Here is a 23285-nt window from a genome sequence, read left to right as displayed (position 1 = left end):
TTGTCAATATCCATTAGTCTACATTCCTATCCCGTGTACATCTCAGCGGCAATTTCATTCACAGTCTGAAAAGATTTCATCTTCATGTAATTAAAATCAATAACAGGAAGACTCTCCCAAGTTATTGAGTACATTGCCTGTCTAAATGAGTTTGCAACCTTGGTTGTTCTAGAAAAAACTTTCTTCATCATTACATTTCTGATCAAACAAACAATGCTGATCAAACTGTAATGAAATTGCCTCCTGATCAATGTTTCGATTTGGAACCTCTCGTAGAACTGATAACCACAGGTTAATTGGGTCTTGAATTAACCATGAAATCGTTTGACTGTGGTTCCAAATCAATACATGTTAGGTAAGTCATGCTGTGCAATGGTGCTCATATAACACAAGAATACAAAGTTTGAAAGTTAGACTGCGCATGTCCTAATCTGTGCTGCATGCTGTTAGCCAGACAACGTCATGTATATTTGGGTGGGACGCCATCACTTCTTGTGTACCTTGTTACTTCCGTTTCGCCATGTTACCGTGGAATAGTCGAGTGATGCAGAAGTTGGGTATCTTCGACATAACTGCCTCTGTAGCGTTATTTGCACCTAGGTTCATTAATATTGGAATGATAAATGTTGTTTCTTTTCAAATCAGACAACATATTGATCAGAAATCATCAATTCTCAACCGTTTGAAAATGCATCAATCTGAAGATGAAGCAACACATACATGGCACTGTAAAGTGAAACACATTTTAATGTGGAGAAGTTTCCGAAACAAGATGTTACAGATTAACGGGGTTGAACTATACTGAATTTGTTGCATTACAGAATATGTACTGAATGAAGACACATTCATAATTTTAAAATAATAATTATAATAATAAATAATTATAATATTTTTTTCAATATTCCATTGCGAAATGATCGTGGCATAGAATTGAAGATTCGAAATGTTTGTTATTCTTTTCTTATTTTTGGTGCTATATATTGTACATATATAACCTAAAGCATACGTATGGCATTGAAATAGATGTAGACAATATGATGCCAAATGAAATAGATGTGTGGTTGATAAGATGGTGTGCTAAATTTTAAAGTTGATAAACCACTTGTGCAAGTGTGATATTGTGCAATGACAATATAAAACCAAAGGTCGACAGAGCTGACAGATAAATAAAAAAAGATAGTTATAAACTTCGCCATGAGTAATTAATAGAGCACTCATTCAACCGATCCAATAGTTCTCTTACTAACATCCTACAATTATATGCAACAGCTATTTACCACAATTCAGCAGTTGTCATGAACATGATGAATTCCAAATGGTATTGTGTTCAATTGTATTTGATTGTTTACTTCCATAAAAGGTCATTTTCTGTCATTGTATACACTAGTGTCATTGAGCACTTGCGCATGTATTTCAAACAAGATGTTTTGCAATCAGGGTGAACGATGATATATAAAAACGGTCAAGATAGAGCAATCTTCATGGACATATAGTTACAGCGTATAAGTAGTTGTAAACTTACCTCTCCGTTAAGGAAGCAGTAAAGCAGTGAGATAAAGAAACCTTCAAATGAGATGAGAAAATGGGCGCTGAATGCCCACACGCCGAACTTGATTATGTTATCATGACTTGGCTCTATCATCACCACAAAGTTCGTTATACCAAGCAATGGTAGCAGTACTATTGCCGCCTTTACTGCTTTTCTGAAAATTAAAAAAACAAAACAAAGCGGTCATTGACATTGATAAAGAAAAATAATTAACATTTCTTTCCGGTCGGTTAACACTGGGACAGTGTGGAGGACATCAGGCATAATGGTTGTGTTCCCACAAACCGGAATAAATAACGAGGAAATTAAAATATATTATCATTGGTATTTCTCTTTCCCAGTTTCATTACGTCCAAGGACAGCCGCAGTCTATTTCATTTTGCAAACTAATCTTCGATGAGAACACCTCACCGGTATGTGATATATAAGACCACTGACATGAAACATTTGCGACACGACGTTGATATTTAAAGAACTGTATCACTGATTACTTCTGTTATTTCGTAAATGCCATATGTTTGAAGAGAGCGTCTGTATTTTAAATGGCTCAAGACGAGTGGGAGTTCGCATTGTTCTTGAAACGCCATTTTAAATGTAGGCATACTCCTTGGATACATGTTAAAGATGACGATGGCATACAATCAGATATTAATTTCTTCAGACATAAATTACAATAACGTTTTTTGAAAGATATTATTAATTATCACACCTGTGAATAGTTGCGTATGCGCATTGTTAACGTTCTTTATCATCACTGTAGCTTTTTGTCTGACATATGTAAGACAATATGCATATGTCCGAATACGAATACCAATTCATTGTACTTTCAAATAAAGGTTAAAACATTTGATTTGACAAATATATGTTACTGACATCATGTTATTTAAGAAAGTTAAAACAGATCCAGTTGATGGGATGTCTGTGACATAAAAACCTGAACATCGCATATCCATGTAAAAGCCGAAGGTTTTAGGTGCTCAAGAGTCATCTGCTGTTGATCAGAGGCTACCGCATATACATCTAATGGAGGAAGATGGTCCACCCACGTGGATGCAAAACACGGCAGGTGTCATACAAACCCACAGCTCTAAGGCAGGCTCGTGCACTTCAGCATTAATGGGTAATGCACTGTACTTTGCAAAACATCTATGACTAATAGCATATGTTGCAACAGAACTTACATTTCTATACACAATGTGCCTCCCACGTATCCATAACTCAATATGGTAAGAACTTCATCAATCTCAATACCATTATCAGATCACTGGTTGGAAACAGACACTACTCAAAATATCCTCGACAAAGGTTAACTGAATCAACACAGGTATCCAATATACCAATGTTCACCATAAATTGTACGGTGTTTTTATCTTGTACGGCAGTCCAACACGTGTCTCACACACACATTGTTATAACTTAGCAATTGGAGTTACATTATTTTCATTGAAGATGTTGATCGGGTATTCTGACATCTGAGGGTAATGCAAGTTGGTATTAGGATTAGAGCAGAACGTTTGTTGATAGAATTTGTTTTTGTTAAGATTCAAACAAGATCAGACATTGCTGTTCAGTTCTAAGTAGAAATATCAATAGTATGATAAATATACATAAAGTCTCTTCCAGATGAATTGATGTTTAAATGCATTAAAGTTTCAGTTAAACACGATCTATAATCAGCATGAGAGCAGCTGTTCAGATTATCCTTTCAAGAATTGACAGAATTGACGACGAAGTGAACCTGTCACCACTTTTTCTCAAGTTATAATACCCAGAAATAAGTTAAAGACCACCTATATTAAATTTTCAAATGGTTCAAAGTCTCATGTACCGCTTGGACATATACTGATGGTAACAAATAAGGGAACACATGCATGTACAAGTGTTTCTGTGTTCCTTTCCAGGTTACTCCCCGTGATTTGTATTCGTCTATTGGTGAAAATCGGGAAATAAATGTAGGAACAATTGTACTTTCATCTGTTCCCTTATGTTTCCATCAGGGAAATACACTTACTAGGGCCGGGGCAAGTAATTTAGGGACTGGGGCATTCTAAGTAGGACCGAGGTACCCCCAGGAATGGACGGGCGCGTGATCAGTCACAGCATATATTACCAATGTCACAAACAATATAACTCCATGGTGACATGACAATTCACCTATTGTTACATTTCTTTCAGACAATACATGCATTCCTTCTGATACATGTTTTGGTTAAAATGTCGTGTCTGCATGATCCGATTAATTCCATGTGCACCTTAATTGTTGTCACTGAGGGTTTACTAAAACAATGCAAATATTTTGTACACGATGCTTGATATCTTCAGATGCCCAGGTCGGTTCGGGTTCGTTATCTGAGCATCCTACAAGGTGTGACACTGGAGTCATTACTGACATCGGACACCATTGATACCAATTACATTTTGTACAAGAACACCCGACCTTCCTTCAGATGGTCTCTGTCATATCATGTAATACAAATATTGTATTTAAGAAGTTTGTTCTTCTTTGCAAACAAACGTAAATGACAAAGCTGCTTCAGCACTAATGGGAAAAAAAGTATTGAAGCTGGATGTAAAATTTGCTACCTCTTCGGGTGTGATCGGCATAAACATATCGGAAACACACATTACATGTAAGCAACTAACGCAATAATCATAGCTGATAAAGTACGAAGATATAAAAGAACTTTCTTTTTGTGTGCAGCAGGATAATACCGTTAGGGCATTGGAACAAATATGGTATTAACAGCATTCAAAGGAATGTGTATGTGTGTCTGTGTGTGTGTGTGTGTTTGGTTTTGTGTTAGTGCATGTACTATTTTGAGTGTGTGATCAACCCAGAACTTCAACGATAGAGTAATATGAAATTCTGTCACAACATTGATATACCAACCGAACTTTGTTTGCTTCATTCGTGTGGCTTTGTCTCAGTTTCATCACCAACACCCTGATGATGTTTAAAAGGAATAATAAATTGACCTGGAAATAAAAGAAAATGAGATAATTTGATTAAGAAGCAAGAGAAGAAGATGAGAAGAAGAAGAAAAAGAGGACTGGGAGAAGAAGAAAAAGAAAGAAGGGGAGGAGAGGAAGAACGAGAAGAAGAGAGAAGAAGAAGAAAAGAACTGAGAAAAAGTGCATTTGTACAGCGTCAAATTTCCATGTTATTGTGTAGCATAACACATGCTTAATATTTAGCTGGAATGGTGCACAGGACTTTTGAAATTATTATGGAAAAGTGTTTTTAGCTCGTATATAAAAGTAGGTTGAGTATGCGGGATTATATATCTCAAAATAATGCTGCATCAAAGTCTGAGGGATTAACTGATGTACAGCTGGGATGTATTTAGAAGAGAAACATATCGGTGACATTTCCATAGACAGCTTAAGGTCAGACATGTCCTTCCAGTTGAAATGTCAACACAGATATCAAATAATCATGTCTGTCTGATACTTAGAGGATAAAATCCTTAAGTTTGTTCCCCACAACATGATCAGAAAAAAACATTACTCTATAAACGCTTATAGGTATGTTCTCATTGCCATTGCGATATCCTCACACCACCTTGAAGATTCGGTAAGAATTGGTCTTCAACAACCCATCCTTGTAAGATGCAGCGACGAGAGCGGGAGGTCAGACTCGCTGATTTCTCTGATGCATGTCAACGTATCCTAATTATATTGATCGATGATCATGATGTCAATTACAGAACTGTCTGGTCCAGACTAGATTATTTACAGACCGCCGTTAAATAGCTGGAATATTGCTGAGTGGGGCGTTAAACAACAAAGGGTGGCTCAATCCCCAAGCTACATACTAAAAGATCTTATGGGGATCAGTATTTTATGCCGGATATGAGTGGGTTTTGAAGTACTGGTGTCTCAGTAGGTCGGGAACAAAAACATGCATAAATCTGGACGCGTGGTTGCACGTCGATTAAAGTGCACCAGTCGTTGAATTAAAATTGTGATCCTATGTGATCTAATACTTCGTACAACCATTATGTTCTGTGTACTTACAGCTATTACTGCTACTCTAGGCGCTTCAATGATCCATATTATTTTTAGATAGTAATATGCATACCAGCATCTGAAAAATGCAAGAAAATATTAGTAATTAATGGGAATATATAAAAAAGTAATGTTCTACTAACACTTTTTTACCAGACCTTCCTCAGTATATTATTTCCAATGGGTACCCCATTGGACAAAATATACATGCGTACTTATACATCAGGCGATATAAAGATATATGGTAAGATGAGACACTGTAAGACACACTGCCGTGGTCTTTAGTTAAACGGTGCATCGTTCTGACAAAAGGGATAATACAACAATTTTCAATACGTTTTCTACAGGCAAAGGGTAATTATTTCCCCTGTAAGAATTACAGTATACCAGTATGAAAATATCAACTGATAAACATATGTTTAACTGTTAACATATGAGACCATATTAACTGTTAACAGTATTATATGAACCGTTAATCGGCATCATAATATTAATGTTACATTGTATTAAAAAGCTATTTGAATACTTACTTTGCAACATACATCTGCGTCATTGCGATTACCCACGCCACTATCAACAACACCGGAAAACCTGAAATCAAAACAGTTAATTGTATATATATTGTAATACTGTGATGTAAACGAGCATGTATATTGATATTATCGTTCACCTGGAATATAAACAAGCATGAAGTGATACATTGCCCATCAGGAAAGTAAACAAGCATGCACTGAAATTTATTACCCATATGGTGAACCATAACCAGTGTCATATATATTATATGTGCACATTTGAACATATCACTTTTGCCTAGCAACCATTGTTTCTGTATTTGTTCGTCTGTGACGTCATTAAACAATTGAACATGACGTCAATGAAGTGGGCCGTCACACTTGCTTACCGTGTTTTACTGCACAAATGTAGATGAATGAAATGGATAATAAAGAAATTATCACACTCGAGCAAGTGTGTCATATGACTTATATGAAACTCGCTTTTGCTCGGGCAATACAAAATTTCACACTCGTTTCTTAAAAGTCGTATGACACACTTGCTCGTGTAATAATCTCCATATATTTCACCTGGCATGTAAATAAGCATATATGAATATTATATACCAGGACTATAAACAAGCACAGATGATATATTTTACACCTGGAGCGTATGCATGCAGGTTTTGATATATTCAGCAACTGGAATGTAAATATACATATATTGATATATTTTACACCTGGAATGTAAATAAGCACACATTGATAGCGCATACAGGATTGAGCACATATTCAATAAGCATATGCGGATATGTGCCCCTCCATAGTGGGTAAACAAGCATCTGTTGATATGTGCCTCTCCACAAAGGGTAAACAAGAATGTGTTGCCAAGTGCCTCTCCGTAGTGGGTAAACAGGCATATGCTGACATGTGCCTCTCCATAGTGGGTTAACAGGCATGTGTTGATATGTGCCTCTCCATAGTGGGTAAACATGATATGTTGATATGTGCCTCTCCATAGTGGGTAAACATGATATGTTGATATGTGCCTCTCCATAGTGGGTAAACAGCCATGCGTTGATATGTGCCTCTCCAAAGTTGGTAAACAAGCATATCTTGATATGTCCCTCTCCGTAGAGGATATACAAGCATATGTTGATATGTGTCTCTTCGTAGAGGATATACAAGCACATGTTGATATGTGCCTCTGCGTAGAGGATATACAAGCACATGTTGATATGTGCCTCTCCATAGTGACTATACAGACATGTTGATATGTGCCTCTCCATAGTGACTAAACAGACATGTTGATATGTGCCTCTCCATAGAGGGCAAACAGGCATGTGTTGATATGCGCCTCTCCAAAGTGGGTAAACAAGCACATGTTGATATGTGCCTATCCGTGGAGGATAAACAAGCATGTATTAATCGGTTGACATGTACAGCCAATTATGTAAACACGCATTTCTTGACATATTCTAGACCATTTAGTTTATTCAGGCATTAGTGAAAGATTAGTGATATGATTGACAATATTTCCTGTCTCACTTTGTTACATGTGCAAGGGTGACACGTACCCCTACTCAGTCAAAATTAATACATGTTGGCCTCTAACTATAATGTTATACAATGGTAATAACATATTCAGACCAGTGTTACAATCCTGCAGGAATTTAAATAGTACCTATAGTTCACAATAATTATATCCACGGATTGTTAGTAATTCTAGCAATACCACAGGCGTAAATATATGGTTTCTGATTAAAACAACACGATCTCTTATAACATATTTTTCAGTAACATGCAAGTCTGAATCAGATAAGAGTTTAGATTCTCGAAAAAGAAACAGGTGCGAGCTTGGATTGTTTCTAGTCATGCAAATGTGTAAATAATTGATTACGGTTGCTATTTCAGAATTGAAAACTACTTCTCATTGCAGTGGAATCAATGACACGTCAAATATATCGTTGCCAATCCAGACCAAGACATGGTCGGCAAACCAAAATTGGAACCGAACCTTTTGTCATCAAAATAATCAACAATTAATTTGTGGGTAATGGTCTGTGTTATCTGGGGTCCCAGTAAAACCCATAGCGTCAAGGGTAATTTGAGTATCAGCTGTCAATAGACCTTTGAAGGCACTCGAAATCATTGCAAGCCGGGACAACATTTGACGTATGGATATCAATAGCTCAAGAGTGCTACGTGATGTAAAGATCCTAGGATAAAGGATAAAGGATAAAGTGCCAGAAAACTGGTAATATGGAAGTATGTGTTCATTATTTCTCTGCGTATTATGACCAGAGCAGCCGGTGGAAATGATCACTCTTATCTTTACCCTTACCGTTTCAGAACTATATGTTTCAAAAGGCTGCTGTTCACAAGCATTAGTTGTATATGCAAAAGTGCAAAACCCATCACGAAAAAACCTTCGATCATATAGGACTCACAAAAAATAAACACAGATGAACAGTAAACGCGCAAAAAATGTGCATCGTCGAAGGTGTTTTGGCGGAAACAGACTTTTTGCGGTTACGGAAATTAGCGAGTCTGGCCGACTGAACAGTGACATGTCGTATCAGGGTTTTAGATCTGATTTTAATGATATGGGGGCATGAAACTGACAAACCTTGAGGCGTTACAAGGTCATGTCGGTCAGGGCTTAACTTGAACGGTTATATCATACCATCTTCTACTTCACTAGCTCCTTCTTTGCAAACTGAAGCAAACTGATTAAACGTGCTGAAGGCAAGCCGGAGACCCCGATGTACTTTCTTTGGTGAGATCTATTTCCACCAGGTCTACAGACAGATAACCAGTAACATTAAATTAGATGAGACAAATGTGTATCGATGTGTAATGGATAGCACTTTCAGCACAACCTTCAAAGATTTGCTATTTTCTGATTAATTTCCTTTTTCAATTGATGACCTATCTTTAACCTGATGGTGTTTCACTTATTTAAGAAAACACAGTTTCGACATTCCTATGCCCTGACAAAGAAGCATTTCCCCAATCATCAGTGATATGTTGAACAAGCGATTACTGATCAAGAACGAGATATGTTCGTGTTTATACTTATTGATTTTATTTGTTTCATGTGAGATGAGTCATGTTATGGCTGGCCTTGCTCAGGTCAAATCCAAGGGGCGACCCGATGGCACAGTGGTTAAAGCGTTCCCCCCTTACGTCGAAGGCCTGGGTTCGTTTCCACATGGGTACAATTTATTTTTCAAAAAAGCTACTCGAATATTGCCAAAGGCGGAGTGGAACCTTACTCCCCCACTCACTTAAAACAAACGACTAGAGAGAATGTGTTTAGGTGAAATCTATTTGTTCAGAGTTGTATACATTTGCAGATATCAAAGGCTTGACCTTCATATGTGTTAGTTGTGTATTACTTCTTTGCACTTATAGGTATTTCAGCTACACGATGACGTGTCTGTAAAGTGTCGAGTGGGGAACAGGTAGCCCAGTGAAGTGCATCATGAGCAACGATCCCAGTAATTGGGATACGATGACGTGTTTTCAATCAAGTTACGGCGTCGAACCAACAAATCCACGAGTGGTCACTGTGGTCATATATACTCATGGAAACGAATGTGTTCCTTTGTTCTTTTTTCATGTTTCTCCACAATGTATGTATAGCACTGTGGGTGAAATTCTGGAAATAAATAAAGGAACACTTGTACTTTCATATGTTCCTTTATTCGTTTCCATGAGTATATGATACCCCGGACTGTCCTCTGGTTCAAAACAAGAGTCTTCCAGTTGGCGACCTTGGTGCGAAAGGTTGACGATAGTAGGGTTTGGGTTTCGTCTCCGTACGAAACTAACAAAAGGACATCCGCATGATTTAATATTTGACAAGTGACTGAGTTGTATTTTAAGCCATTTCACCAATATTTCAGCAATATTTCAGCAATGTCACCGATGTGGGAATGGACTTCACGCATTTTACCATGTAGGGAATCAAACCCGGGGGTCGGGATGACGAGCGAAATGTTTGTCAATTTATTACCTGTTATGAAAAAAGAACAACATCTATATTTGTGACCTTTTCATTACCATATTTAATGGAACCGTATGAGAAGTAATCAGATGTGTCATGTTAGTTCAGCTGAAGTCAACTGACATGGGTGGGCACCTTTGAAATGTACACATTTCAACCACGTCAATGAATATAGATTTGGTTTTGTAGTACACTCTCCCAATTTGACGTGGCTATAAACATTACCTCAGGTAACAAATAGGGATCAGGACGTTCGCGAAAAGATGGCCACGACAACTGATCCAGATTCGGACACTTTCGCAATTTTCTCTACACCATTACCTGAGATAATAAATGTCCCGAACGTAAATAATATTGATTCTTCTTGCGTTCAGCAGCGTTACTTAATAAGATCATTTTCACCCACGTTGCAATACAAATATGCTCACAAGTAATATATACAGTATATTTGTACAAAGTGACAAAAATCATTTCCATAAGGAATCTGTACTACAAATGTACTCTCATCCCATACACACATACGTGTTTTCTTCAATATTTTTTTATACTGGTAGAATTACTAATATATGTGCAGGGGAGGGGCATTTGAATATTCAGACTGCATGTACAATCCTTAGGCACTCACTCGCTCGCTCGCTCACTCACTCACTCACTCACTCACTCACTCACTCACTCACTCACTCACCCATCCACCCACCCACCCACCCACTATTCATTCACTCACTATCTTTACATTCATTACTACCTGATTATTTGCAAAATAGAAAAGACAATAGCAGTCTGACCAAGAACTGCAACAGCAATCAATAGCCAGGCACCATATATTCCTAGATGCAATTATTCCCATCAGAAATAGACCATCTGTTCAATTATGAATACCCTTGTCACAATAAATGAAAACAGATATATCAAATTATCTCAAGGTCAATATGAAGGATTATCGACGTATGCTTCATATAATGTCGGACTCTCAAGATGAAAGGTTTCAAGGAGATTGGATCAATACCGTTACTTTGACCGCAATTACTGTGTAATAGGTTCACATCATAAACAGTATCATCATCGCATCTTGACGATATACATTTATGATACCACGAAAACATCATCCAGCTTAAGCTGCACGTGCAGCACGTTCACGTGTGTAGCTTACGGCATTCGTGTTTTTCTAACTTTTTACTTTTGAACTTTTTTGGGAAAATTCTCCAGAATATCAAACATCAGGCCTCCTCCAGATTTCCTTTGAAAATGATTTTTTGGCTTTTATCTAAGTATGATTTTGGAAAGTGTTTTGTTGCTTTTATCCATTAGTAAGTTTCAAATTCTGCTTTATAAATATTCGTCTCTGTTCCAGCCATATAGAAGTATATATATTCATGTTGGACTTAGTGTGTATTGTATGGTTTCTATTTGGGAAACGAAAGATATTTTAAGGACATATATAAAGAATGTATAAATACTTTTTGAAATCAAATGTCCCTACCCATAATTTAGAAAAATAAATATTTGTAGACATGGTAATTTTGGTCGTTCTGGTTTCACTTGCATGATGTTTTAAGTAGACTGCCAACAAAGATTGTTGAACGATATATACTCAGCATATATTATCACGCACTCCGCGTGTGACTTGCATATAAAGGTGTTTTGACCAGTCCGACCAGTGACCGATGTTTTGAGCAATGATGAACGTGACACGCTGCAAACTAAGTCCCAGAGCCTGACCACAACTGAGCAGCTTCGATAAGCAATTAAGTGCTGGGGACAGTGACTGAAACCCAGCAGACTACACTGAGAGCCTTAAGGGTTAGCACATTGTGAAACCTGCAGACCCACAGGAAACTCTGTAGGCCGAAATATTTAGCTGTAAGGACACACCCTTGCTGTACAAGTTACAAAACACAAGAATAGAACGAAATGGCCTCTTGGAATCTGCAGGCGAACAGCCAAAACTTGTCGGCTACCGGAAATGATATATTCGGGCTCTACAGCAGTTCATTAATGGTATCAAAAGCAAGTAATTAGACACATACTGCACTGCATGAAGTGAATGTAAACTGATCTCAGCTCTTCTCCGCTTTACATCTAGGAGCTCTTGATCAGTATTGGAGTACAGTTAGTTTTGGACCCTGTGTTACAAAGCATTCTCAGTGTTAGAATTCATTTACCTTGATTTCAGCTCAATATAAACTGCAGGCCGTACAGGTCTGTTGACATTTAAAACATTCAATCCGGTGTGGATATTTCTACACTTCCAGTGTAGTCTAAAAGAGAGGGTTAGAGGAAGTTCCGGACACGTTTGTTCATATATACAGGGGCTTGCTCTTGCCTCAAACATTTCGCATTACATCTCACGTTCCTAGAAGATATGGCGGCGGTCTGTAAATAATCGAGTCAGTTAAGTCAGCACACTTGACCAACCGATCCCGTTATGGGTTGCTGAAGACCAATTCTAACCCGGCTCTTCAATGTTGCAAGAGGACCAGCAGTTCTGTGAAGATCACTTTTCACCCTGGATACTCAGGATAAGCCTATTTTGTAGCCTTGATCACTGCTGCAATGATTTGAAAATTACCATCACTGTCTTTATTGCCACATACAATCACTGCTGTATATCATAGTGCCTCTGAAATTGTACTGCCGTTGTAAATACTGTTTAATTTGTGAACGTAGTCAATTCTAAACTACAACTGTTAGTTGCATCACATTTAATACTGGCTAGTTGGTTTTACATCGACATTTTTTAAGGACTTATTTCCAAATAGGTTATAGTTTCAACTAGGGGATCAACATGGAACAATGGTACTAACGATCGGGTTGGTTGGTTGGTTGGTTGGTTGTTTAACGCCGCACGCAGTAAATTCCAGTTTTATAGCGGCGGTCTGTAAATAATCGAGTCTGGACCAGACAATCCGAACGATTGGAATGAAACAAGGACTAGCAAGCTCACAGTCTGTCTACTGTGTCGTATCCACGTTAAACTCAGACATGGTATCACAATACGCTACCACTGTAAAACCGGCAGTTGGACAACTTCTTTGAGAGGCATTTTAGAAGTTATATAGGTGGAGGAAAACCAAGTTCTATGGATAGTCAACTTCATTATTGCGATGAGTGCGACGCTTCGATGTAAGTACTAACACCGTTATCAAGGAAGTGATACAAAGAGTTGTAACATGGAGAATATATACATGGCTGCATAGTGTGTATATACATTTGATACGGTTGGTGTACATTGGATTGCTAATTAGTGATTTGAGCAGAGTAGGTTGATGTACAGAGTGATAGTGATTAAAACAATATGCAGAATGAGTTTATACAATAGAGGAGTTGATGTACACTGAGATGGTAATAGTGAGTTGAAGGGAGTAGGTTGACGTACACATTGATTGGTTGTGGTGACAATACACTAAAGGAAGCATGGAAGCCAATTGGACGAGGTATGGGTTGATTACTGGTGATCTTTAATTAGTTGGTGATAGGCCGAGGAAATAAAATAACCTTGATCACGGTTCATGGTGGGGTTGAAGCGTTGGATTTTATGGCTTCAAGAAGTTTCCTAATCTTGTAGATTACCAACCGAGCAGACTACAAGATTAGGAAACTTCTTGAAACTATATATATATTGTCCTTGTTACAACTATATGTATATGTATCACTTGCTTCATAACGGTATTAGTACCTACACCGAAACGTCGCTCTCAGTGCAATAAAGAAGCTGACTATCCATAGAACTTGGTTTTCCTTCAAGTACAATAATCTTGTACGAGACATTACTCCATTATCACCTCTTGTTGCGATATTCATGAAGAAAATGTCAAATGTATCTATTTCTAGACTTAATTTACCTGTTTAGTTATTGTTATATACTTGGTCTCAAGTGTTTCCGGAATAACAAATTAACTCACCCCACCCTATGGCGTAGAACACAGCATAATTCGGTTTCCCAGAAAAGACTGACACGGCGATCATATTGTGTAGATAGAGGCCCTCCACAAACATCCACATGAATTTGACAGTTTTCGTGTATTCCAATATGGCGTACAGGATTTCACAAAACACCGGCTGAAAGAAAAAGAAGTATCGATTAACTTGTATTTCAGAGCTATTATTGTCCTGTGGAATAATACGATGTTTACGAGAATCCATCGTTGAAAAATGTTAATATGTATCATCATATGCGGTGTGTAAGAATATTACATTGTATCATTGGTTGTGTTACATATTAACTAACACGACTACAAACGTTATGGTTTAAACATATTTGTATTCCTAGAGAATCTGGTTTGGTAAACAAGCAGAACTCTGCTTATATCAATACCTCACCAGTACATATCACTGAGTATATCATTTAAACAAAATAAACAACAACAACTGGAACAAAAAACGACAAATTAAATACGTTATTCTAGAACACCTTGTCTTAATGTTAAATGTTTGAAATAGTTTGTGAATAAACACGGAAAATAGATGTGTGTTGGTAGTACATATAACGTGTTCAGGATTAGAATTTCTTCATTTCATCTACATATATTTATACTTTACAAAATTCTGTTGTAATTAGTTTGAGGTTAGGTCACTTTTCACATAGATTGACTAGCCTGTTTAACATATCCATATTACCCCATATCCATAGAATAGATTTTAAACCTATGTAGCTATTAAGTATACTCACACCGTTTATAATATTCAGGCTTTAAACACTAGGCCCACATAAACATTTAGCAATGTAAGCATAATTCCGAACATTTTTAAAACGGATGTAACAGGGCGGGGGGCAGTTTCAATATCTCATCCCAAATCTTTCTTCTTTTAACTTACTCTGCTTGACAACAAATGCATTTTCTTTCTAGTTCACAAGAAGCCTACTTAATGTTCCAATGAATAACAAGTTGTATCACTAGTAGCATCTGCCATGTGTGTGCACTGCGCGTGACCGGAAACTCATCATTCCTTCTTCAAAGCTGTTTGCTGAGAGGTTGTGTTCACGATTTTCTCTGATATTATTCCAGTGATTACTCTTTCATCAGGCCTTTGTTGTGTTTCATTGAGGCTGTCCTCCAATTTTGATTGTTACACAAGTATAGTTTGGTATTAGATTCGTGTTTTTTGTCACATTGCGTGTTTGACCCAGCGGATATAATTAAAAGCTGCTGATAACGACAGTATGATGATCGACCCTTTCCATACAACTGAAAACAACCAACACCAGAGGATAATCACTGTCGATTATTTGAAAAAATTCAAAGGCCAACAGAAATAACTTTTCTGTAAAGTTCAGAAAAGTTTGTATTTCTCCTTTAGATGAAACGCACGGGTCTGGCTGTGTTTAGTTCGTGGGTTGCACCGTTAGCCAATAAGAGATTATGTTTCGGGTAATGAACCGTCTTTGAAGCATGGCAAATCAGCTATGTGGTCTGTGACGGGACGTGACAGGCGAGATGCTTGTTGGGTTGTTTTAGGTTAGGAAAATGACTGGACTCATTTCAACAGACATGTCTGACGAAGGCAGGAAACCCTAAGTTGGGACCATACTGTTTCTGGAATCGTTCTGATTGTTAGTTATGCGAACCAGAGAATTGTCGTCAAACTTGTGTCCTATGTAAATGCGTACGGACATGGCAAACGATAATTGTCCGTGGTGGGACAGTTTTTTAAAGGTAACCCAATTTCAGATAAATTCGATCTCTGATTGTGTAATCTTCCACCTTTGTTTTAGCCCCAATATTGTTTCACTTAATTACTTTGACAGAAGTTTCTGAGATGTCTTCAGCAAACACCTGGTATCATCACTAATTTTAAATATTCTGTTGGTATATATGTCACTATTTTGCCTATTTTAGACTAATGATTGTCTGCTGTTGACAATTTATATTTTGCAGAATTCATGATTTTCCAAACATCTTAAATAATAAGTTTAACAAATGAAATATATTTAAATGACAAGGATCTGGGATGAAGGGGTTTATATTTATTGGATCTACTGACTTACTGGTGCGGATGGTGATGTGGTGTCAATCGGGGATTTGGGCGAGGCACTTCATGTGATTAACAATGTTTTCGATCAGTTAGTCAACATTCGATTTCTTACTTATAATCACACACTGGCCTAAATATACCCGATAACAGATGGATATGTTTACACTGGTCTTAAGCAGATGGGGACAGGGAAGGTCCGGCGGCGTCAAGAAGATTGAGAATCAGACCACCTAGCCATGCACTCATCAACTAGCTCATGGATGGAGTAGGTATGACTTGGTACAGCTCTGTTTCAATCCCCTTTCTCAACCGGAAATAGGGGCTCAAACCACGGAGAACTTACCGTGTCATAGATGGCGCCACTACTTCCGCTGGAAGCGCCGGCCACTTCCCCTCCCGCTGTCCTCGCTATGTATTGGTCGATGTACAATATGAGCATGATAGAGATTTGAACAATGATGGCCACGAATAGATTCTTGTGGATGCGCGTCCGATGGCATTTCAGGTTCCTGTGAGGAAGAACGGTTAAAACTCATGGAAATACAAGAGAGTACCAATATTATATGACAGCAGCTGTACAATAATCCTTTCAGCGTAGAGAGAGACACACAGAGAGAAACAAAGAGAGAGTCACACAGAGAAAAAGGGAAACACAGAGACACCTACACACAGAGAGAGAGTGAGAGAGTGAGAGAGACCTAGCGATATATATATGTGTATATGTATATATATAGATCACGGCGAGAGACAAACAGAGGGAGAGACAGAGAGAGATACATGCACAGAGAGAACGAAAGAGACAGAGACACCCGGAGAACACAGAGAGAAACAAAGAGAGGCACAGAGAGAGGGCCAGAGAGAGAGAAACGCACACAGATCGGGAGAGGCAAAGAGAGAGACAGAGAGACACACACACAGAGGGGTACACAAAGAGAGAGAGAGTCTTTACTGATAACCACCAGTTATCTCTCAATGTTTGAGCTGTTTACTGTAATGTTTGTAGTTCAGGAGTTATAACAAGGATGTTCCAAACAAAAACGAAAGGAATAAATTTTAAGTATAGAGGTCACGTGATACATCAGGTCGAAGGCTTCCTGTAAATAGAATACTACTGCACAAATGTATAGATACATACCTGAAATAGCTGAAGATAATGAGGGACACTATTGTAACAACCAGAGAGAGGCACAAGCCAATTATTTCCATTGTCCTGGCGCTTGAGACGATGTCTCTGAGTACCTGAAAGTGGGTGAGTGAGTGAGTGAGTAGGTATGTTTGAGGCCACATTTTCAGGAAGGGACCATTTAATAATCTGGTAGGAGATTTGCAATTTGTGGCTTTGAGCAGAATATCCCTTGATTCCTTATTTCTGTGAAAGGATCCCATTTGGAAACATTATGTTGAACCATGCATATAGTATTTTTGAAGACTTTAGACACAAAAAGACTACTTTATTGTGGTCCATGAATACATGCTCATACCCAGAATGCGATAATGGCATCTGGTCTAACCAGAGATTTCTTGTGGCTATGAAGCTTTGAAACATAACCTTTTATTAACCGCGTGTTATGACACCAAACATATTTTGAAATATATATGCACTATTTCTCTTGACCTAAGTAAACTAAGTTAAGCCTTATTTGGATTTTCAAATGCACTATTACACAAACTCACGTTCTTTCAACTTCATGTTCCATAGTACTGCGTGTGTTTTCTGGAGTTTAGTCTCTGACAATATGTAATTATGATACAACTAATAACCCCATTCAAAAAGTCAAAATTCTCACCACTGAGGTAAAATAATTCAAAGTGAACGTGAGGATTATCTGGACTTCCTTTCGGGGCTTTAGCATTATATACTTATGGAAACAAATAAGGGAACACATGAAAGTACAAGTGTTCCTATGTTCTTTTCCATGTTTCTTCACAAGGTATGTATTGCACTGTGGGTGAAATCCTGGAAATAAATAAAGGAACACTTGTACTTTCATGTGTTCCCTTATTCGTTTCCATGAGTATATATAAATGCTGGGCTTTAAATGAACAATATAACATGGTTCAGAGACTTGAGGTTCTCCTCTTTCCCTTATGGCATTGCTGACGTGTACTCACTTGTTTCTGCTGTGGCGTTTTGTTCATGTAGAATCTCTTGTATATTTCAAGAGCCTGTTGGGTGTAGCAGCCGATGTAGTTGGTGTAACCCTGGGGGGACGCTGAAGTCTCCGGGGTTTTTCCCCTCCCATCGGCCATTCGGTCCACATTTCCGAGTGGCAAAGTCTGTGGCAAAATGGAGGTTTAGGTCAAAGTATAGTTCAATACGGAGGTCAATGCGAAAGTCAAAGCGAAGTTTATTTTTAATTGTCAAAAAGAATAAAAAATGAAGATTACTTGAAACAAATGTAGAAAAATATGAAACAAACTTTTGAAAAAAGAAACTCGGACATATGACTGCACATTATTTCTTGACTAGATGTTTCATTGAACTTACTTGTGGGTACCAACCCGGGTAGAGGGGGGGGCAGTTCATGCGAACTGCGGTGCCAGCTTTGGCCGCTTTCCAGCATAGAACTTTGTCCCATGTTGCGTTACAGTATAAACCTGAAACCAAAACTAATATGATAATTCACACACATATTACATGGTTCTTATTTTAATGCCACAGTCAGTAATATCCCAGGCATAACACTGCTAAATAAATGCTTGCGCGGATAAACCCGTGTTCGATATTATGGACACCATACAACGCTTCGGATTACGATGACCAAAATTCCGTGCCTGTAAGAAAAATAATTATGTCTCTATTAGAGGCGCCAAGCAAAACATGGCCTTTATGCGTCGAAATTGAATATCTGGATGGTCATCATAGAAAAGTACGCGTACACACTGAGCGCTTTCTTAGGATTAAAGGCATACGGCCTCGCCCTTCTATGTGCAGAGTTGTGTCCCTTAGGTTAAGGTTCCTGTCAGGAAGAAAGGAATCCTGAATTGTAAGCAGAGTATCAACACTTTATGTTTTCACCAAAAAATAGTGTTCCTTACAAAAGTGAAATGCCGCAATATCAGTGTCCCATGGTAAACCACAGGGGCTAGTTCAGCGGTTACGCGTCTGCACGCCAGGCCAAAAGCCTGGGTTCAATTGCCCAATGTGTGAAACCCATTTCTGGTTTCCCGCTATGATCTTGCTGGAATGTTGCTAGAAGAAGCGTTTAACCCAACTCACACACTCACACTCTGACTCACACTCACGTTAACTCGATCACTATTGAAAGAATGTCCAAGCAATACATTTACATAATTGTGGGAAACAAAATGTAAAATTAAAATCCCTACGTTAGGCAAAACAAATATTAACTGAGACATATTTCAGAAAAGAAGGCCATCTTTTATGCAACACACAGACCGATTCGACCTTGAATACAGGGGAGCCCCAGTCGTTTGTTATAACTTATATATTAAAGGTTCGTGTCATGGCTGTCCTTGATAAAGTATCATGACCTTGACCTTTAGTATTAGTAGGTCAAACACCACGCAGAGGAGATCATTGCGTTTTTATGTGTCCCCGCCGTGTGTTCAAACACGAGTTATTAATGTCAACATCGCCTGCCGTATTAATTGAGGGCAACAAAGAACGCCCATTATAAAAAAAAAATCCAAATCTCGTGCCATACTTAAGACACCTCTCTTTGTACCTGTTGTGAGGCTGTACTGTATATGACAATGGAGAGTTTGGTAGTGGCTGTTTTCATCGCCGATAATATCGACTCTTGTGTTTAATGACACAGTGGTGAGATTCTCCAGACTGTGCATAAATGCCATATTGACAATTCGGACTAAGAAGGACCCTTCAAATTCGTGTTGGGAGCTAAGGTAGCCTAGCTGCGTAAAGTGTCGCAGTTCGTGATGCATAGTTGCGTCCCTTCGGCCTGCCCCTAAACGATTACAGTGGGTTCGGGAACGTTGATCGAGCTAATTATATCTTTACCTTGGTCAGCATCACACATTTTGTGAGTGAGTGAGTGTGGTTAGCAAATTCCAGCAATATCACGGCGGGGGACACCAGAAATGGGCGTCACACATTGTATCCACGTGGGGAATCGAACCCGGGTCTTCGGTCTGACGAGCAAACGCTTAACAACTAGGCTACCCCAACGTCCCCGTGCTTTGTGTTTTACCAAAGTTTCTTCCCGCATTAACCATATACGCCGGGATATACCTGAAAAGCTTTTAAAGTTTAAAACCAACGCAGCTACAGTTCCTACCTGTGACACATTATATGAATGCACTTTGCAAAAATACAAACCAGGTTATGCAAGCATAGTAAGATATATGCTTCTTTTTAGAAAGCACCCTTTGATGTCAATAATTACTGCTGAACCAGTTATTACAACTTTTGAATTTTGTTTGAACATCAATCCCATAATTGGAAGGTGTAAGGCAATGCTTCAGGACTTCAAAACCTTCGCGAACTATTATGTCATCACTTTAATATGGCATGCACGTCATTCTGACTCACTGTGTCTTATATAATGTGTGTGTTTTGCTTCTTGCTTAACGTCTCACAATTTCCCAGGTATATGAACGCGGTCTGTGAACAATAAGTCCTGATTTATTGACATCTTGAACCTCTAACTGCGCACATGAGATGCGATACATCAGCCGAGTCAGAGAACTTGACACCTCGAACACCGATAGTTGCATCGCACGACATCGTGGGTTGCTGAAGGCAACTCTTCCACGGGGGGAGGTGTCAGAGCACACGCACTGAATAAGCTGATTGTTGTTTAACGCCGCAATCAGCGGTTTTCCGCTATACGACGGGGTCTGCAGATACTGGTATCTGGATCAGACAACCCTGTGATTGACATCAAGCTAGGTTATTAGATGTGTGTTTGTTTGTTGTTTAACACGCACTCAGCGTTATTCCAGCTATATGACAGCTGTTTGCAAATTATCGAGTTTGGACCAGGAAACCTAGTGGCTGACATCATGAGCATCGAAATATGCAGTTGGAATACGATGACATGTGTCAGCCAAGTAAGAGGGCCTAACCACCCGAAACCGTTAGTCGCCTCTTGTGACAAGCATGGGTTGCTGAAAATCAATTCTTACCCGGGAGTTTCTCGGGTCAACTTCGGAGGTTCATCGTTAACACTATCCTTCAGTCTTAAGGGCGCTACTCTATTTCTTTTCATATTCAAAAGGGTAATCGTTATGTAGATGTATGGTGTATATTTATATTGAATGGTTACATATTACCATGTTCGTACATATATGCATGAAACCCGCATGTCAAACAAAGTGCAGTACCACATTACAAAATACATACCGATCAATTCATCTACTGACAAATAATTTCATCCTATATACTAGATGACGTCATAATTCAAGTATAACGTTACTTTCTAACAATTATGACAACATCAATAACTTTGGAGCACGTAGATAGCATGTTAAAACCGCCTAATGAACTCGTTTAACTAAGAAAGGCATCATCACATCAATCTTTATTAAAATAATAAAATAATTCGGGACAGATATGAGCATGAAAATTAAATTTTAATGTTAAATTACATTTTTCAAATTGAAAAGAGCTTCATTATACACTCTTGTCCACAAATCGTAGCGGTACAGTTCTTTGAAACTCTTCCAAACGTGCCCTCCAGCGTTTTAAACTGCTTAGCCTTTTCGAATTTATGTGAACACAAGCGAAAGTTAACACGATGGTTGGAGGCTTTTGCGTATCGTTCAAAAGCAACATCACATATATTGTAAAGATTACGTAAACAAGGTAGGTACTTTTGAGGAGTAGTGTAGATGTACATGGCAACAAAATGTGCGTATAATTTGTAAACAAAAAGTACACTGACATTATAATAAGGCTGGTATGTAACGATGGGACGTCACTGCATTCCAGGTCCTTATACATCACTACAGCGTGTATACCATTGTCGGTCGCTTGGTGGGTGTACCTTCGATTTCTAGAGCAATTGAGTGAACTGCGTTTTGAAAGCTATCACCACCATGAGATTTGTAACCTCTTAAATTACTCGCGTAGAAACCCTTGGTTTTGTTGAACATGATTATCTGACCATAAATCCATTTCGCTGGGATCGGCATACAAAGGACGAATTTTTAAATATTTTTTAGCAATCGAAACACAGAAATCACCAGCTGTCGTTCAGATTTTCTGTAAAACCCCTTATCCTTGGACGGTACACTTGATGGGTATTACCGAAGTATGTTATACCGCTTCTGTTACATATATTTGTTCAGTTGTTCGTAAAGATGACATTCTTGAATAATGGGGATTATAATGATGGTCTGGAGTTGGACATTGAGTTCAAACATCAAACAGAAAGTGGGGCGGTTGGGTAGCCTTGTGGTTAAGGCGTTGGCTCCTCACACCGAAGACCCGGGCTCGATTCCCCACTTGGGTCCAATGTGTGAAGCCCATTTCTGGTGTCCACCGCCGTGATATTGCTGCGATATTGCTAAAAGCGGCGTAAAACTAAACTCACTCAGTCAAACAGAAAGTATTATTTGTTTACTTTAAACTGTCGGACAAACGAAAGAACACACGTAAACGCTGAACTGGACAAACACACATGCAAGCCTTATCAAGACATTACTAGACTTAAAACATTCAATAAAAACTGCAATGTCAAGTTCCAACACATAACTTTTAATTGTGTTTGATTCGTTTTAGTCACCGTCAAACAAGGTGTGTACTTACGATTGCCTTGCAGTTTATAACTGATATTGTAAGTATAGACCCCCGCCATGATGCGACGATAACTAGCTCACCCCACGATTCATTCATTATAACGCCTTTTTCTACGAATGTATTACGTTGTTTGTTTCTTGGCGTCATTTCCTATCGGGTTCAGGACAAACCCCCCACAATTAATGTCTCTGCAGGGTCCAATGTGGAATCCATCTTAAGGAACAATATATCTTAGCATAGCCACTCATCGATGTCTTGTGACTTGGAAAATGTCATCATTCTTGATTAATGGCCAGAAACAATGTCGCCTGAGTGGCATAGGTGATGTTTCTGAGACGCAGAATGTCTCATTAGAAGTATCCAATGACAACCAACATATTACTTACAAACAATAACGTATAATTCTGCTTAGCTTGACAGTCGGATTATTTCTTGTGTTTTCTCTGGCAAGCCTTTCCTTCATGCCTGTCCCGGACTTGTCAATTGTCTGGCAGTGTAAGATGTGCCCACGAAACGGTATCATTGTAC

The 23285-nt window shown here is 38.5% G+C and overlaps 1 protein-coding gene across 4 annotated transcripts in view; it reads right to left on the bottom strand.

The window, feature by feature from the left end:
* The window catches only part of LOC124278236 (PDF receptor-like), a 77668-nt gene that overhangs the window by 3585 nt on the left and 50798 nt on the right, over nucleotides 1–23285 (bottom strand). For 3 of the 4 annotated variants that reach the window (XM_046713960.1, XM_046713958.1, XM_046713961.1), the window contains exons 3-11: nucleotides 18522–18631; nucleotides 18146–18310; nucleotides 17169–17272; nucleotides 16377–16542; nucleotides 13963–14119; nucleotides 6088–6148; nucleotides 5567–5636; nucleotides 4440–4525; nucleotides 1523–1703 (exon numbers count right to left, since the gene is read on the bottom strand). In XM_046713960.1, coding sequence (XP_046569916.1) covers nucleotides 1523–1703; nucleotides 4440–4525; nucleotides 5567–5636; nucleotides 6088–6148; nucleotides 13963–14119; nucleotides 16377–16542; nucleotides 17169–17272; nucleotides 18146–18310; nucleotides 18522–18631 — 1100 coding nt within the window. Of the gene's footprint in view, nucleotides 1–500; nucleotides 597–1522; nucleotides 1704–4439; nucleotides 4526–5566; nucleotides 5637–6087; nucleotides 6149–13962; nucleotides 14120–16376; nucleotides 16543–17168; nucleotides 17273–18145; nucleotides 18311–18521; nucleotides 18632–23285 lie in introns of all 4 variants that reach the window. The other variant, XM_046713959.1, reaches the window with a different exon arrangement.

The sequence above is a fragment of the Haliotis rubra genome, unplaced genomic scaffold, assembly GCF_003918875.1.
Source record: "Haliotis rubra isolate DU_JTF1 unplaced genomic scaffold, ASM391887v1 Scf233, whole genome shotgun sequence".
Classification (NCBI taxonomy): Eukaryota; Metazoa; Mollusca; class Gastropoda; order Lepetellida; family Haliotidae; genus Haliotis; species Haliotis rubra.
The sequence above is the reverse complement of the archived record's forward strand: the minus strand, read 5'-3'. Positions and strand labels throughout refer to the sequence as shown.